The sequence below is a fragment of the Carcharhinus amblyrhynchos genome, chromosome 13 (genome assembly GCF_965287045.1).
Source record: "Carcharhinus amblyrhynchos chromosome 13, sCarAmb.v2.hapA, whole genome shotgun sequence".
Classification (NCBI taxonomy): Eukaryota; Metazoa; Chordata; class Chondrichthyes; order Carcharhiniformes; family Carcharhinidae; genus Carcharhinus; species Carcharhinus amblyrhynchos.
The window spans coordinates 66,579,820-66,599,231 of NC_137336.1; the positions used below are offsets into that span (position 1 = coordinate 66,579,820).

The 19,412-nt window shown below is 43.3% G+C and overlaps 1 protein-coding gene across 1 annotated transcript in view; it reads right to left on the reverse strand.

The window, feature by feature from the left end:
- Window positions 1-1,006: 1,006 nt before the first annotated feature.
- The window catches only part of lman2 (lectin, mannose-binding 2), a 35,390-nt gene continuing 16,984 nt past the window's right edge, over window positions 1,007-19,412 (reverse strand). Inside the window, exons 4-8 of the mRNA XM_080201793.1 lie at window positions 11,198-11,277; window positions 9,228-9,389; window positions 6,266-6,380; window positions 4,982-5,101; window positions 1,007-2,691 (exon numbers count right to left, since the gene is read on the reverse strand). Of these exons, the coding sequence (XP_080057919.1) occupies window positions 2,531-2,691; window positions 4,982-5,101; window positions 6,266-6,380; window positions 9,228-9,389; window positions 11,198-11,277 (638 nt within the window). The 3' untranslated portion in view covers window positions 1,007-2,530. The remainder of the gene's footprint in view (window positions 2,692-4,981; window positions 5,102-6,265; window positions 6,381-9,227; window positions 9,390-11,197; window positions 11,278-19,412) is intronic.

Consider the following 19,412-nt stretch of genomic DNA (forward strand, 5'->3'; position numbering starts at 1 on the left):
AAGAACTTGACACCATCCAGGACAAAGCAGCCTGCTTGATTGGCACCCCCTCCACAAACATTACCTCCCACACCATCGACGCATAATAGCACCAGTATAAATCTGCAGGATACACAACAGGAACTCACCAAGGCTCCTTCAGCAGCATTTTCCAAACCCACGACAAATACCATCAGGGAAGATAAAGGTAGCATAAATACTGGAACACCTTAATTGGAAGTTCCCCTCCTAAAACGCACCATCCTGACTTAGAAATATATTACTGTCAGTCAGTCAAAATCCTGGAACATGCTCCATAACAGCACTTGGGTGTACCTACAACTCATGGACTGCAGCAGCTCAAAGCAGATCAGCATTACCTTCTCAAGGACAATTAGGGATGGGGAATAAGTGTTGGCCTAACCAGCAACTCCTATATCCAGTGAATGAATAAAAGAAATAAATTTCCCATTTCCCATTCTTCCAGTGTGCCCTTTCTCTTCCAGGTTTGCAGGAACATCTGTTCCCTCAGCTGCATCTCCCGGCACAGTGGGTTGAATGGCAAATGCCAGTGAATACTAGACTTTGAAGGAATTATAGTTTCCTCAAACACTGACTCGTGGCTCCCACAGGAGCCAATATGAAGAGCGGGAGAGAAGACTCTCGAAGATGCAGAGGGAAACAGGCAAGTGACAGGGACCCAGGTTCAATTCTGGCCTCGGGAATTTTCACCTTCTCCCCATGTCTACGTGGGTTTCCTCCAGGTACTCTGTTTTCCTTCCACACTCCAAAAATGTGCGAGTTAGGTGAATTGGCCATGCTAAAATTGTCAAGGGGATTAGCAGGGTAAATATGTGGTGTGATTGTGGTCAGTACAGATTCGATGGGCCAAATAACCTCTTTCTGCACTGCAGGATTCTGTAATACAATGGAACCTTTTCTGTACTTGCTGCTGTCAAGGAAATAGATTTATAAAATTGAGATATTGCTTTTTTGGGTGAGAAAGACTCCAGGCAAAAAGCAGTCATAAATTATTGTTGTTTAATTCTATCAGTAACCAACACACAAAGTTGCTCCTTACATTCCAGTTTACATTATTGTAACTATGTCACATGAATACAACTTGTGCTCTCCCCCAGTGACAGTAAACACCTTCAGATCCCATTATTTAGAATCTTCTATCCACAATCCAATTTGTGAAGCAATTGTGAACCACCCACCACTGAAGGCGCCATCAGGTTAAACGCAAAGCCTCCCTTTCCCACCACAGAATAGTGCAAAATTAAGAACACGTATTAGTTCTTCAAAAGCTGACCAGTCATTGATGGCTGTTGACAGACAAATAAAGCAGCTTGTGTCGATCCATGAAAACAGAGTCATTTTATATCCTTTCAACATAGTCTTGTGATGAGTTAGGATCTGCAGTTTTATTTAGACTGAGGTGATAAACCGAGGCCCACAGTTCACGACCCCACATTGAGGCTAAAAAGAGATGAGGTAAATCAGAAAGCAGTAGTTAGGTGCCAGTTAGGTGTCAGGCAATCATCAGAGAGAAGACTGCAGGAGGTGAGGAGTTCCACAGTTTTGAGGTCCTGGGCAAGGCAAGAGCAGGAGCTGATATGATGAGCCATAATTAGAAGACAGTGATGACGCAGCAAAAAGGAAGAGTGGACAGAAGAGCAGATGGAACTTTAGAAAAGGTACCAAGTTTACAGGAACACTGATATGATTGAGAGAGAGAGAGAAAGAAAAGGACATTTTCAAGAATACACCAAGCCTCGTGCACATCTCTTCCAACCATACCATTTCAAACTTTCCAACAAATAAGCACACAAAACCTCTCAAATCTGAAAGAACCTGCTGCAGTGCCCTAAATCACATACCCGGATCCACCCATATGGCATCTGACAGATTGGCAGGAGTGGTTCACAAATGCAATGAACCCGTCGCATGAGAGACAGCCTGCTTTCAACAGGCAATTCAGAGCTCAGCTGAAGTGAACACAAATCAAAGCAAAATTAAAAATAGAATCTCACAAACTATATCAGCTGCTCTCCAAAGATTGGGGTGCAGCTTGTAGACAGAGACAGAGAGAGACTTGGCAGAGTGTAGGAGAGTCAAAGAAGAGAAATGATGAGAAGTATGGTGTCACTTAAATATATAATCACACAGTATGAAAGAATATAGCATGTTTGAAAACTAGGAGGGTTCCATTAATAGAAGATTCAATTCAAACACGTTCAGCATCTTTAGCAAAATAACAGTTTCAAAATAACAAATTTATATGCATTTTCAACAAATGTATCTGTTTTTTAAAAAAGGAAACATGGCCCCTGTCTGGTACAAAGTGACAGGGGCAGGTGGCTGTGTGATATCCACTCACTCTGCTCCCTACTCATTGTCATCACCAGCCCCACATCATCTCATAGAAATATATGAAAATATTTTTGATCTCTATTCTCCTTCCTGGATATAAACACCTGTGTTGTACAAACCATCATGTAGAAAAAAAAAGCTTCACATTTTAAAGGCTCGATGTGATGGTTTCCATTCAATAAAACCGCTTATTGCGCTCTTGCCGCTTCTGGAAGACGACAGCTCCCACCATGCCGCATACAACGATCCCAAGCAACGCGCAGAGGAGGAGCAGGAAGATTTTCCAGCCTGTCATCGGCCCACTCCGAAAATTTCCCGTCGGATCATCGATGTTATCTAGGCGACAACGGAAAAAAAGGTCAGGATATTAAGTTTTAATACCACCTTTTAATACAGGAAGATGCTCTGAGGGGTGCTCTCTGATGGTAATTGTGCCATAGCTTAAGGAACTATCAGGCATGGGAGGGGGGTGACTCGTGCTTTGATTTGAAGGGGTTGGCTTTAAGAGCAGAAATGGAGCAAGTGGTGAGGACAGTGAAGGAAATTCTAAATGCTGTTAGCATTAGAAAGATAAAAAATGTTTAATTCTTTGGGCGAGGCCCTTCATTCTACTGATGGACCTCAGAACAAAATGCAAACCTAGCACTGAATTGTAGAATCGTACAGTACCTAGGGAGGCCCTTCAGCCCATTGAGTCTGTGTCAAATTTTTTGAAGAGCAACCAGCTGGTTCCCCTCTCTTCAGTCCCCTATTCTGCCATTTCCTCCCTATTTATCAACTCAAGTATTTATCCAATGCCTCACTGAAAGCTATTATGGAATCTGTAGCCAACTCCCTCTCAGGTATTCAGAATTCACTCCCTGCACAAAAAGCTTTTTCTCATGCCACCTCTTGTTTATTTGCTTAACCAGCTTAAACCTCTGCCCTTCAGCCTCTGGAAACAATTTCTCTTTATTGACTCGACCTAAACCCTTCACAATTTTAAACACTTGTATCAAATATCTTGGTCTTCTCTGCTTCAAGGAAAGCAACTGCAGCTTCAGTCTGTCACATAATCATAATCCCTCACCCTGGAACCATTTTAGGAAGTCTCTTTTGTATCCTCCTCAAGATCTTCATGTTCTTCCCAAAGTGCAGAGTCCAGAATCGAACCCGATACCACAGCTGGCACAAGCTAGTATTCTATTCCGAGTTTTTGTATCCTAAGCTTCTACGTATAAAGCCTAGGATCTTCAGACTGATATTAATCACTTCCTAACAGAGTCAAATGGCATGTTGCAAGGGGGATTGGAACTTTGGTCACAATACTGAAGGAAAGATATACTTGCATTGGAGGTGGTACAGTGAAAGTCACTGAAATGAGGAGTTGTCCTATGTTGAGAGGCTGAGTAAATAGAATCTGTATTCTCTGAAGAAGAATGAGGGATGGTCTCACTAAAGCAAACAAGATTCGGAAAGGGCTTAATAGGGTACACACAAGTTGTTTTCATTGGCTGGGGAATCTAGAATGCAAAGTCACATCATCAGGATAAGGAGTTTATTTAGGATCAGGATAAGGCACAATTTCTTCACTCAAAGAGTTGTAAATCTTTGTATTCAATGATGGATCATCCGCAACCCTCTGGGGTAGAGAATTCTATTTAAGGGTGGAATATAGATTTTTGATCCCACAGGGTTATAGAGAGTGGATGGGGAAAATGGAGTTGAAACCCAAGGCCAATCACAATTGTACTAAGTAATGGAGCAGGCTTGACAGATCATGCGGTCTACTCCTGCCCATATCTCGTGTTCTTTTGACACTTCCAAAGATATTAACACAAATACTCCAAGTCTCTGTTTTCTCACTCACTGTACGACTGCACACTTCATTTTATATTTTCTATCCTCATTCCTCCGACCAAAACTCATTGAACTTCATCTGCCATGTAACCATACATTCCAAACCATGAGCATATTTTTTAGCTTTCCTTCCGTTTATGTTGCTTTGTGATTTTTGCACAACAACAACTTGCATTTGGATAGCACCTTTAACATTGTAAAATATCACAAGGTGCTTCACAGGGACAAGAGGGACAAGATATCAGTTTAGGAAGGGGTGAAATCAGAGAGCGATTTGAACACAAGGACAAGTAGTTTAAATTGGAGTTTTGCCAAATTACAAATGTGAGGGAAGGTTGAATTTACCCTGTATTAACTCTTTAAAAGGATTAGCCACTTTCTGCTCTGATGCAGTAACAGGCAATGTATTTCACTATCAAAAAAAGTTTAAAGTTTATTAGTCACAAGTAAGGCTTACATTAACACTGCAATGAAATTCCCCTAGTCGCCTGCTCGGGTCAATGCATCTAACCAGCATGTCGTTCAGAACGTGGGAGGAAACAGGAACACCTGGAGGAAACCCACACAGACACAGGGAGAATGTGCAAACTCCACACAGTGACCCAAGCTGGGAATCGACCCCATGCTCCTAGGATTGTGAAGCAGCAGTGCTAACTACTGTGTTATTGTGCAGAATCCTGATTCAAAGCATGCAAAAGCACCAGAAAATACTTTTCCTTGCACCCAGATATCTTTGGCTTTCAATGCTGTCACCTCAAGGAAAAAAAACTCAGGACAGTTCATGAACCTTTTGGAGATTTCAGGAAACTGACACTGGGCTCAATTTTCGTCCAATCAATGTTCTCGTCTTCTGGTGAGTGTTCCACTGTCAGTTGGTAAAGTTTCATGGAGATAACATCATGGTTGTCTGAAAGAGAACAAACAATGGGAAACATGTATTCAGCGTTCACTGTCAAAGCCCCTCATGCTCGCGTTTCGATAAGATCACCTCTCATTCTATATTCCAATGGTTACAGGACCAACTTGTCTGACCTTTCCACTCAGCATAATCCCACGTCCCTGGAATCAGTCAAGTGAAGCTTTTCTGACCTGCTAATGACGCAGTTATGCCCTTTCTAGAATCGTAACAGTACAGCAGGAGGCCCTTTGGCTCATCGTGCCTGCACCAACAACACTCCCACCCAGGCCCTATATATTTCTGTAACCCCACTTACCTTGTTAATCACCCTATGGGGCAATTAACCGTGGCTAATCAAGCTAACCCGCACATCTTTGGACTCAAGTAAGGAGACCAAAACTGTACATTTTTCTCGATGTGGTCTCACCAAAGCCCTGAACAACTGTAGCAAAACATCCCTCCTTTAATATTCCATTCCACGACAATAAAAGTCAACATTCTATTTTACCTTCCGAATTACTTGCTGTACCTGCATAATAACTTTGTGATTCACGTATCACAACACCCAGATAACACTGTGCCTCCCTCTCCGTTTAAATAATAGATTGCTTCTTTGTTCTTCCTGCCAAAGTGAACGAATACACATTTTCCCACGTTACAATCTGCCAAATTTTTGCCCACTCAATTAATCAATGCTCCTTTGCAGACTTCTGACTTACTTTCCTACATACCACTGTGTCACCAGCAACCATGTATTGGGTCTCTTTATCCAAGTGATTAATATAGATTGTAAACACAAGGGTCCAGCATTTACAGTTGTTCCATCTTGTCGACCCAAAATTAACCCCTTTATGCCTACAAACTGTTATTTCCTACTGGCTAACCACATAGGCCCCACACTATGAGTGCTTATTTTGTGCAGTAACTTTGATGTGGCATCTTGTCAAATGCCATCTGGAAATTTTGGTTCAGCATATCCACAGATTCCCCTTTATACACATGCCAAAAACAGTCAAACACAATTTCTCCATTACAAAACCATGTTTTGATTTAAGATTAAGTACCCTGTTATAACCACAGTAGTAGATTCCAGCATTTTCCCCATGACACGTTTTAATTATGAGCCAAGACTAACAAGCAAAGCACAGGGAAATAAGAGGTATTCACTCTCACCCGACAGGTCTCCAGTTGCTGCAGACGCACCAAAGAAGTAACCAGTGGGAAGTCGGACTCCACTGATGTCAATACACTCTTTCCACTCATTCTTGTCCTCAACATCCGTCATCACCTGACATAACAGAAAGAACTGAGGAAATGGGCCACTTCCATCATACCAGAAGAAAATGTTAATTACTGTTGGGTCTTTGGCTGATAGCACACACTGCACAGGCACTTTGCAACTTTTTTGATTCAGTTTCACAACTGTGCTAGCCACCTACCAGAAAACCAGCTCAAAGGTCACCACCTACCCACTATTCTCCTTCACCCCAAGGGGCTCCTTTGAAGAATAGCAGAAAGTTAAACACATCAACTTCATTTCCACTGTTCTGAGCAAAATATAGCTGCAACAGCTATAGCTTTTGTGTGTCTAAATTTGTATATACATTGGATTTGTGTGTGTGTGTGTGTGTGGGGGGGGGCGCATCCAAACTGGGACAAATCACTTGTTAAGTTTCAAAGCTGCATGTTATTTAAAAGATCTCACCCACTTGCAGCTTGATAAAGCAAAGTTCTTCTCATAAGAACATAAGAAATAGGAGCAGGAGTAGGCCATCTAGCCCTTCGAGCCTGCCCCGCCATTCAACAAGATCATGGCTGATCTGCAGTGGCTCAGTTCCACTTTCCCGCTTTCTCCCCATAACCCTTAATCCCCCTGCCTACCAAAAACCTATCTACCCGCGTCTTAAATATATTTAGCGAGGTAGCCTCAACCACTACAACGGGCAGAGAATTCCAGAGATTCATCACCCTTTGAGTGAAGAAGTTCCTCCTCAACTCTGTTCTAAACTGTCCCCCCCGCTTATCTTGAGGCTGTGCCCCCTAGTCCTGCTGTCCTTTCTGAGAGGGAAGAACCTCTCCACCTCTATCCTATCCATCCCATTCATCATCTTATACATCTCAATGAGATCTCCCCTCATTCTTCTAAACTCTAACGAGGACAAGCCCAGTCCATTCAGCCTCTCCTCATAGCTCAACCCCCTCAACTCCGGTATCAGCCTAAGTGAACCTCCTCTGCACTCCCTCCAAGGCCAAAATATCCTTGCGCAAGTGCGGCAACCAAAACTGCACACAGTACTCCAGCTGCGGCCTCACCAGTGCCCTGTACAGTTGCAGCAAGACCTCCCTACTTTTACATTCAATCCCCCTCGCTATGAAGGCCAGCATCCCATTAGCCTTCCTGACCACCTGCTGCATCTGTAGGCTGGGTTTTTGCGACTCACGCACAAGGACCCCCAGGTCCCTCTGCACCGTAGCATGCTGCAGCTTTTCGCCCTGTAAGTAGTAGTCCTTCCTACCATCATTCCTACCAAAGTGGATAACCTCACACTTGCCAACATTGTATTCCATCTGCCAGGTCCTCGCCCACTCGCTCAGCCTATCTAGATCCCTCTGCAGACTTTCCACACCCTCCGCACAATTTGCCGTTCCACCTATCTTTGTGTCATCAGCAAATTTCGACACCTTACACTCGGTTCCCTCCTCCAGATCATCTATATAAATGGTAAATAGCTGAGGCCCCAGCACCGATCCCTGGGGCACTCCACTAGTCACCAACTGCCAATCCGAATAGCACCCATTGACACCCACTCTCTGCCTCCTATTTGACAGCCAATCCCCTATCCACGCTAACACCCTACCCCCAACTCCATGCCCCCAACCTTCTGCAACAACCTTTTGTGCGGCACCTTATCAAACGCCTTCTGAAAATCGAGAAACACCACATCCACCGGTTCCCCTCTATCCACCGCACTAGACGCATCCTCATAGAATTCCAATAAATTCATCAGACACGACTTCCCCTTAACGAAACCGTGCTGCGTCTGCTCATCTCAGTCGATTACTCAACTTGGGAATAAAGGAAAGGAAGTGAAAGATTACAATTTTCTTTCCTATTTACTCTCCATTGTTTGGATGCTGGATATATAGAAAATCTACCTTGGTAATGACATTACTTTCTTTGCCCTTATTATCCCATACTGCAGAAACTGGCCTTTCAGACTCTCATTAACAGTCATTTGAAGGGGGTATGAAAGGTTCTGTCACAGAACCAAGATTAGGAGATGGTGAATTAACCCATGGGATTTATATAGGCTAGGGATCCAAATATGCAAAAAAATATTGAACCATGGATTTACAAAGAGCATGGAGGACATTTACCAGAATGACACAAGAGATGATGGAATTCAGTTATGTGAGATTGAAGCAGTTAGGATTTGTGACATTAGAGTACAGAAGATTAAGGGGAAATTTAATTGAGTTGTTGAAAACTCAAAATGGAGTAAGACTGTTTTCACTGGCAGTGATCACTAACCAGAGTTCACAGATTTTAAATAATTGGCAATAGAACAAGGGGGAAAATTAGGAGCATGTTTTTTTTTTAAATGCAGCAAGTTGTGATTGGGATGTGCTGCCTGAAAGAGTGATGGAGACAATTTCAACTGTCATTTTTAGAAAGGAACAATTTATATATAGGGGCGGCATGCTGACTAGCACTGCTACCCAACAGCACCAGGGACATGGGTTCAATTACCAGCTCAGGTGACTGTTTGTATGGAGTACTTCTGTTTCCTCCCACAGTCCAAAAAACATGCTGGTTAGGTGTACTGGCAATGCTAAATTCATCCTCAGTGTATCCAAACAGGCGCCAGAGTGTGATGACTAGGGGATTTTCGCAGTAACTTCATTGCAGTGTTAATGTAAGCCTACTTGCAAAAATAAATAATGTATTTGAAAGGAAAACAATTGCAGGGCTACAAGCAAAGAGCTAAAACCTGGGACAAATTGGACAGCTTTTTCAAAAAACTAGCACAGGCATTAAAGGCCAAATGGCCTCTTCCTGTGATATTCGACATCACAGGTGGCAGCCAATTCCTTTGGGACTGTAATATTCCAAGTACCACAATCTGTTACTTACCGTTAACCTTCCTCTAGAGTAACGAATTGCCAAATACGTGTCGTGATCTACATTTCGGAGTTCTGCAGGGCATCCAGAAAGCTCAGAGCTGCGTCCATCTTTGCTGTGGTCATAAGGCACAGTTCCATTGTTGACCATCGCTGAGACATATGGAAAAACCCGCTGCAGAGAGAGAACCAGGAGATTTATAACAGTCACCAGCTTTTATATAGCACCATTAAAGCAGTGAGGGCCAAATTGTGTGACAGGGCAAAGGCAGTCAAAACTTTCCAGCAAAGCAAATCAGAAGACAAGTTAGAGGACAGGTGGCCAAAAAGTTGGTCAAAAATCCTCTTAAAGGAGGAGACAGAAAGAGAGATGGAGGAATTTATGAATAGAATTCCAAAGCCTTGGGCCTATTCATTTGAAGGCATTGCCTTCAAATTGCATTGTATTGCAGTGCTGGAAGGGGCTACAGTGATTAGACTGGTAGTGCAGGGTTGGTGGAGATAAAGTCTGGAAGAATTTGCAAATAAGTAAAAGAACTTTAAAATCAAAGTACTGCGGTACCAAAAGCCAACACAGTTCACCAAACACAGGGATAATGGATGAATAGGACTTGGTCTGTGTTAGCATATGTACAGCAGAGATTTGGATGAGCACAAGTTTATGGGTGATGGAAGATGGGAGGCCTTCAGGAGAGCATTAGAATAGTCAGCTTTGGATTGCACTGAAAAACAAAGAGATCAACTTCAATTACCAAAACATTAAGGGCAGTCTTGTTGCAAGACAACATATTGAGGTGGTGCAATCTGAAGCAGAAATGTCTGTCATGGAGCTCAAACTGAATGTCAATAACTGTAATGCCGTCTGTTTTACATGCTTTGCAACAGCTTTAAATCTGCATTTTTTTTTCAAACGGTAGGCAGATCCTCAAAGCCTGATTCTCGCTGCAGCAAAAACAGCTGTGAAAGGTTAGATGTTTTTTAAACAAAAAAACTCTGCAATTTAAAGACTTTACACCATATTCAGCCTCCCTTCCACACTGGCCTGCTCAGCAGCTGAAGGTCAGGCCTGTTGCTCAAATGTTATACCCCACAAATGTTCAGTCTGGAGTCACATGCTGTCCAGAGCACTAAATTGGGGTCCTGTATGGAAAAAGATTGGGAAGCAACACAAGTAAGGATTTGGATCAAGGAAATACTGAGGTCATGTGATTGAGGTCTTTAAAATTCTGAGGAGTTTGATCGGGTAGATTTGGAGAAGATATTTCTATCTGTGAGATTTCTAAACTAGCACTCAATACAAGACGGTTATAAATTTAATACGGAATTCAAGAGAAACATCTTCGTCCAGAGAATGGTTAGACTATCGAGTGGAGTGACTGAGACAAATTGTATAGATACAGTTAAGTGGAAGCTAGATCAACAAATGGAGGGAGAAAGCAATATAAAATATGTGCTTAGACAAAGAGTGCAAGGGTTCTCAATGGAAGATTTGCAACAAGGTGTTATGGTGTTGTTCCAAAAAATAACCAAAGAATGTGTTAAAAAAAGACTGATGCAAAAATGGATCAATCGTAATTGCAGTCAGGACAAGTGGCAACCGAGATCCTCAACAATCAAAGAATGATATCCAGTGTAGATCAGAGCTGTGGTCTGAAGAGGGATTAGAGGGAGAGGGAGAGGGAGAGAGAGAGAGAGAGGGTGGGGGGGGAGGCTTTAACACAATCCTACATCTAATTTTCCCCAGTGACAAGATTCAGTGTGCCAAATCAGTTAGCAAAATTCCATCTGTCTGTGTTTTGATCATGTTTGATTCCTGTTTAGTTCCATCCCAATGATGATGCCATTGATTTGACACAATAATCCAAATGAAGCCGAACCAATGGATTGTGATGTTTTGCAGAACTTCTACAAGTTTAAGACAATTTGACTAAAGGGCAGGGCATGGAATAAGACAATCAAGTTTGGGTATCACCTGTCACTCACATCAGCACTCTCATCATTGGGGTACGTATCTATGAACAGTCCTAAGCCATGGAACTTATCTTTGCTTCCAAACACAGTGCCTGCAAGAGAAAAATAGTAAAAAGGCATTAGTTACACACTTATCCTCACCACAAATGCCAAAATAGCTTATAATATGGTGTCTTCGTGGTAATCCAAGGGTGAGGCTATTGGAATTTGATGACAGAATTTGAATTCAGTTAATAAGTCTGGAATTGAAAGCCAGTCTCAGTAATGGTGACCATGAAACTAACAACTGTAAAAACCCGCACGGTTCACTAATATCCTTTAAGGACAGAAATACGTGCCATCCTTCTGCAGTCGGGCCTACATGTGGTTGACTCTTCACTGTTCAGCAATTAGGGATAAGCAGCAAATGCTGAACTTGCCAGTGACGCACATATCCCATGAAAGAATAAAGAAAAATAAACACAAACACAAACACCAGTCTTTAGTCAGAAATACTTTGCCCTGCAAAGAAAAGCAAAAATGAGTGAGGTGGGTGGATGGGTTCAAGAAATTGACAGACACAAGTGCACACACATGGCAACAAACAATAGGCTGAGCGACTGGATTCTTGTCACCCAGACTATTAGCTTTATTCTTTCATGTGGAAGGAAGGCTTTACACAATAACTATTTTACATAAAGATGTCATTGAAACCCAGCTGATCATGTGACTACAGGTCACAATGACCAGGCCCAGAAAACAAACTAAAACAACAGCTGAGTAACATTTAAAAGCTAACTGGCTTTCTGGAGTTCATCAAGCACATCATCCACAGAAACAGGCTTAGGGCACATAACCAGGTGAGGCAAGTGGATCATGAGGAAGACGACTGTGGGTTGGGGGTGGGGGGGGTGCACTGGAAGCAATTTAGGGAAGGGGGTTTGGGGCATGAGGTGGTCCAGGAGCAACATAGGGGACATGTAGGGGAATCCTGTGGCAGACCACAGGAGGAATACCAGAGCTTAGAGGTAGATGAAGACAAAGCTGCCAATGATGGAGCAATTAAAATTGGGAATGCTTAAGATGTCATAATTGGAGGAGCGCAGCTATCTTGGAGGGTTGTAGGGCTAGAGGAGATTATAGAAATAGAGAGGAATGATGTGATGAAAGCATTTGAAAACAAAAATGAGAATTTTATGAACCAGAACCTACTTGGTGAGGAAAGGGAAAACAAAAATCATGATTCCTGATTACTTTCCAGTGACCATGTTCCTCCCCACTCAAAATAGCTGGGTGTGGAAGTTCAGTGATCAGGTTAGGCTGGCAAAAATAAGAAACCCTGTCCCTTGTTCAGTTTTGCTCCCACTGAGCACTGATCTTTGTTCCTCTACTAACACATTCTATCTGACTTTTTGCCACTATTCACATTTTTCGGTCTCTAATGAGACCAGTGACATCCCCCTTTGTCTTATGTCCATGTCACAAGGTCGGTAATCTTTCCTTTGCTCCCACCTGCCTGTCTCCCTTTTTTGCTCCATCTCCTCCCTTCTCCAACTATATAATTTATCAGTTCTACCTCTTTCAGTTCTGTAGAAAGGTCACATGAACTCAGTTTCTGGGCGGCACAGTGGTTAGCCCTGCTGTCTCACAGCACCAGGGACTGAGGCGCAATTCTGGCCTTGAATCACTGTGTGGAGTTTGCACATTATTCCTGTGTCTGCATAGATTTCCTCCTGGTGCTCCAGTTTCCTCCCACAGTCCAAAGATGTGCTGGCTAGGTTGATTGGCCATGATAAATTGATCCTTATGACAGGGAGTTAGCAGGGTAAATATGTCAAGTTACAGGAATAGGGCTTGGGTGGGATTGTGATCAGTGCAGACTCAATGAGCCGAACAGCCTCCTTCTGCACTGCAGGGATTCTATGATTCTCCACAGAAGCTGCCACGCCTATTGATTTACCCAGATTTTCTGTGTTCAAGGAAATCTTTTGGTTGCCAGAGAAAATAGACATAAAAAGGATCAAATCCAATACGACCCAATGTGTACTGTCCACATTGTTTGCTTATGCATAGAAAAGATTGAGAAAACTAGAACAAGAGGAAATGACCAAATTAATCAAGATAAACTTGATTAACTTTATTGATTCTAAAACAAATGTGGTGATTTGAGTTTATTAGAAGATAAATAAATAAAATGTTGATTTAATGCTTAAATAAACCTCCCCCGTCAGCTCAGCCAATTCACTCCCTCACCATTTTAAACACCAACAATAACTATGAGACTTTCTTTTTCTGTCCTTCAACTGATAGATTATTGAAATTATTTGATTTTCTGAACTCCATCATTCAGTTACCTTGACCAAAGGTTCATCTCCCACTAACCCAAACAACAGTTCAATTATCTGAACATACTGGCTAAGTGATTCTCTAAAGTGACTGAACAACTGAATTTGCATTTAAATCAAGTCTTCAACACAGTAAAACATCCCAAAGGTTTTCACAGAAGCATCATCAAAGAACATTTGACATCAATCCACAGATGTGGAGATGCCAGCGTTGGACTGGGGTAAACAGAATAAGTAGTCTCACAACACCAGGTTGAAGTCCAACAGGTTTATTTGGTAGCAAAAGCCACTAGCTTTCGGGCCTCTGATCCTTCATCAGGTGAGTGGAGAATTCTGTTTGTGATCAGAATTCTCCACTCACCTGACGAAGAGTCAGAGGCCCAAAAGCTAAATAAACCTGTTGGACTTTAACCTGGTGTTGAGAGACTTTTTTCTGTATCCATCCACAGAAACAGATTTAGGACACATAACCAGGTGAGGCAAATGGATCATGAGGAAGGAGACTGGGAGTGGGGGGTGGGGTGCACTGGAAGCAATGTAGGGAAGGGGGGTTTGGGGCGTGAGGAGGTCCAGGAGCAACATAGGGGACATGCAGGGGGAGTCCCATGGCAGGCTACAGAAGGAATACCAGAGCTTAGAGGTAGATGAAGACAAAGCTGCCAATGATGGAGCAATTAAAACTGGGAATGCTTAAGATGTCATAATTGGAGGAGCGCAGCTATCTTGGAGGGTTGTAGGGCTGGAGGAGATTATAGAAATAGAGAGGAATGATGTGATGAAAGCATTTAAAAACAATAATGAGAATTTTATGATCGAGTCATTGCTTAACCAGGAGCCAATGCAGATCATTCAGCATAGCGTTAATGAATGAGACTTGGTGAGTGTTTTGAATGACCTCATGGAGGTGAAAGATGGGAAGCCAGCCAGGACTGCAGCGTAATGTTCCAATTTAGAGATGACAAATTCAGACAAGACGGGCAGCTTATCAAATACAGAAGCATGCGATCAAGAGTTAAGTCTTCAAGTAAAGCTGTTCACCAGATATTAAGCAGATAGTGATGACTAATGGACTGGGATGCAGTTTTTGTGACTCATCAGTAGAGTGGGCGGCATGGTAGCTAGCACTGCTGCCTCACAGTGCCACAAACATGGGTTCAATTCCGGCCTCGGGCTATTGTCTGTGTGGCGTTTGCACATTATCCCCATGTCTGCGGAGGTTTTCTCCAGGTGCTCCGGTTTTCTCCCACAGTCCAAAAATGTGCAGGTTAGGTTGATCGGCCATGCTAAATTGCCCCTTAGTGTCATAGGGATGAGCATGTGTCAGAATACAGGGGTAGGGCCTGGGTGGGTTTCTTGACGATGCAGGCTTATAGAATCCCTACAGTGCAGAAGGAGGCCATTTGGCTCAAGGATCCTGCACCGACAACAATCCTACCCAGGCTGTATTCCCGTCACCCCACACATCCATTCTGCTAGTACCCTGACACTAAGGGCAATTTAGCATGGCCAATTTACCTAACCTCCACACCTCTGGACTGCGAGAGGAAACCTACGCAGACATGAGGAGAATGTGCAAACTCCACACAGACAATGACCCCCAAGGTCAGAGTCGAACTTGGATCCCTGGCAGTATGAAGCAGCTGCGCCAACCACTGTGACAGTCCCGTCTGATGGGCTGAATGACCTCCCTCTGCACTGTAGGGATTCTATGATAAACTACTATGGTGTTACTAATATACAAGCTTGTCTGAGTTCCCATTGACTGTTACAATCTGTTTTCTAGAGTGACACAAAAAAGGTATCAAAACAACCAGCTGTGATTGAAGTACTTAAAAGTGGGAAAATTTAGTTTAACGTTTAATTCTATCCTGCAAACTCAACACTGCGAAGTGTTGCCAGCACTGAGAAAAACAATGATAATAACTAATAAAGAACATTATAGCCCACGTCAATTCGGTTACATTAACAACTACACACAATACAGGCCAGCTATAGAACTAAATGCAGCACATCACTGATGAACAGCACTCCACAAGACTACTATTAGCCTGCTATTCAAGAAAGGCTGCATAATTCATCACCAAAGGACACTCTTAATCCCGAAGGTCTAGCAATGAAATTCAACTTGCAATTTCAATCTATCAACACTACTGTATTCTGGCCATTAAATACAACTTGACTGTTCTATTAGACAATAGTCAGCTACAGCCAACATCATAGAATCATACAAACAGGAGCAAGCAAGTCATTCAGCCCACCGAAGCCCTCTTTGAAACAGATATTCAACCGTCCTATTCTTCTGTTCATTCCCTAGGGCCCTGAAAATTACTCCTTTTTAAACATCCAATTTGCTTTTCAATGTTGAATCTGCTCTCATCACCCTTTCAGTCTATGCATTCCAGATCACAGAGTGGCACAGTGGTTAGCATTGCTGCCTTACAGCACCAGGCACCCAGGTTCGATTCCCAGCTTGGGTCACTGTCTGTGTGGAGTCTGCATGTTCTCACCGTGTTCACGTGCATTGCCTCCTGGTACTTCTGTTTTTTCTCATGTTCCGAAATGTGCTGGTTCAGTGCATTAGCCATGCTAAATTTTCCCTTGGTGTATCTGAACAGGCGCCACAATGTGGTGACTAGGGGATTTTCACAGTAACTTCATTGCAGTGTTAATGTAAGCTTACTTGTGATATGAGTACAATAAACTTAATATATTTCTCCACATTTTCGCTTTGGTTACTTTGTCAATAATCTTAAATTTGTGCTTTGATGTTACCAACCCTTTAGCCAATTGACAGCTTATTTACATTATCAAAACAGTTAAGCTTTTAAACACCTCCCTCCTCAAACAACGCAAGTCTCTCCAAATAACTGAATTATTTAATCACTGGTACAACCTGAGCAAGTCTTCCTTGCGCTCCCTCCAAGGTCTTGATAGTAGAACATAAATCGATTAAGCATAATGGGCAGGCAAATTTAATATTGACAACAGTGAAGTAATAAATTTAAGAATTTTAGCTGAGAAACACATGAATAATAGTCATAGCGGTTTACAGCAGTTTTCAACCCAACTTGTTCATGCCACCCAGTTTTTACCACTAAGCTCGTCCCAAATGCCTGCATTTGGCCCATGTCCCTCAGTACTTATCCATGTAACTGTCTAAGTGCTTTTTAAAAGACAAAATTGTATCCATCTCTACTATGGATCTCTCTATGGAATGTACCCCAGGATACTGTGGGAGGCGAGGGAAGTGATTGCAGAGCCCCTGGCGATGATCTTTGCGTCGTCAATGGAGACAGGAGAGGTTCCGGATGATTGGAGGATTGCGGATGTAGTTCCTATTTTCAAGAAAGGGAACAGAGATAGCCCAGGAAATTACCGACTGGTGAGTCTGACCTCAGTGGTTGGTAAGCTGATGGAGAGGCTTCTGAGGGACAAGATTTACGAGCATTTGGAGAGGTTTGACATGATCAGAAATAGTCAGCATGGTTTTGTCGAGGGCAGGTCGTGCCTTACGAGCCTAGTTGAGTTCTTCAAAAATGTGACTGAACACATTGACGAAGGAAGTGCAGTGGACGTGGTGTACAGGGACTTCAGCAAGGCGTTTGATAAGGTCCCCCATGCAAGACTTCTTGAGAAGGTGAGAGGGCATGGGATCCAAGGGCCTTTGGCCTTGTGGATCCAGAACTGGCTTGCCTGCAGAAGGCAGAGAATGGTTGTGGATGGGTCTTTTTCGGCATGGAGGTCAGTCACCAGTGGAGTGCCCCAGGGATCTGTTCTAGGACCCTTGATGTTTGTCATTTTCATAAATGACCTAGATGAGGAAGTGGAGGGATGGGTAAGTAAGTTCACTGATGACACGAAGGTCGGTGGTGTTGTGGATGGTCTGGAAGGATGTCAAAAGTTGCAGCAGGACATAAATAGGATGCAGGACTGGGCAGAGAAGTGGCAGATGGACTTCAACACGGATAAATGTGTAGTCGTCCATTTTGGCAGAACCAACGGGATGAACGAGTACACTATCAAGGGCAGGAGTCTTAGTAGTGTTGAAGAAGGATCTTGGCGTCCGGGTCCACAGGACTCTTAAATCGGCCTCGCAGGTGGAGGATGTGGTCAAGAAGGCATATGGTGTACTGGCCTTCATTAATCGAGGGATTGAGTTTAGGAGTCGGGAGGTAATGCTGCAACTTTATAAGACCCTTGTCAGGCCTCATTTGGAGTACTGTGCGCAGTTCTGGTCGCCTCACTACAGGAAGGACGTAGAAGCTATTGAAAGGGTACAGAGGAGATTTACAAGGATGTTGCCTGGACTGGGAGGCATGCCTTATGAAGTTAGGTTGAGGGAGCTGGGACTCTTTTCCCTGGAGAGACGAAGGTTGAGAGGCGACCTGATAGAAGTTTATAAAATGTTGAGAGGAATAAATAGGGTGGATTCTCAGAGGCTATTTCCCTGTGTTGAAATGGTCGCTACGAGAGGACACAGATTTAAGGTGCGGGGAGGTAAGTACAGAAGTGATGTTAGGGGTAAGTTTTTCACTCAGAGGGTGGTGAGTGAATGGAATCGGCTGCCGTCAGTGGTGGTGGAGGCGAACTCGCTGGGGTCTTTTAAAAGACTTCTGGATGAGTATATGGGGTTTAATGGGATTGGGGGTTATAGATAGGTCTATAGATTGGTAGGTGTTGATGTGATCGGCGCAACTCGTGGGCCGAAGGGCCTGTTTGTGCTGTAGTGTTCTATGTTCTATGTACTACCTCTGGCAGCTCGTTCCAGACACACACCACCTTGAGTGAAGAAACGGCCCCCTGGATCCTTTCGTATCTCTCCTCTCTCACCTTAAATCTATGGCCTCTTGTTTTAGACTCCCCTACCTTTGGGGAAAGATATTGACTATCTATCTTGTCTAATAGAATAGTAGTTCTAAGACGTGTACAAGAAAGAGGAACCTAGGGTTAATGTCCATAAGGTCTTTGAAAGTGACAGGACATATGGATAGAGTGGTTAGCAAAGCATGATGTAGAGATGCCGGGGTTGGACTGGGGTAAATACAGTAAGAAGTCTCACAACACCTGGTTAAATTCCAACAGGTTTATTTGGTAGCACAAGCTTTCGGAGCGCTGCCCCTTCATCAGGTGAGCGGGAGATCTGTTCACAAACAGAGCATATAAAGACACAAACTCAATTTACAAAATAATGATTGGAATGTGAGTCTTTACAGGTAATCAAGTCTTAAAGGTACAGAATGTGAGTGGAGAGAGCATTAAGCACAGGTTAAAGAGATGTGCATTGTCTCCAGCCAGGACAGTTAGAGAGATTTTGCAAGCCCAGGCAAGTCGTGAAGGTTACAGATAGTGTGACATGAACGCAAAATCCCGGTTGAGGCCATCCTCATGCGTGCGGAACTTGATTGTCAACCTCTGCTCAACGACTCTGTGTTGTAGTATGTCATGAAGGCCGCCTTGGAGAATGCTTATCCGAAGATCAGAGGCCGAATGCCCATGACAGCTGAACAGGAAGAGAACACTCTTGCCTGGTAATTGTTGAGCAGTGTTCATTCATCCGTTAACGTAGCGTCTACGTGGTCTCCACAATGTACCATGCCTCGGGACATCCTTTCCTACAATCTATCAGGTAGACAACGTTGGTCAAGATGCAAGTGTACGTACCGTATACCTGGTGGATGGTGTTCTCACATGAGATGATGGTATCTGTGTCGATGATCCAGCACATCTTGCAGAGGTTGCTGTGGCAGGGTTGTGTGGTGTCGTGGTCACTGTTCTCCTGAAAGCTGGACAGTTTGCTGCGAACAATGGTCTGTTTGAGATTGTGCTGTTGTTTGAAGGCAAGAAGTGGGGATGGCCTTGGCAAGATGTTCGCCTTCATCAATGACATGTTGAAGGTTCCAGAG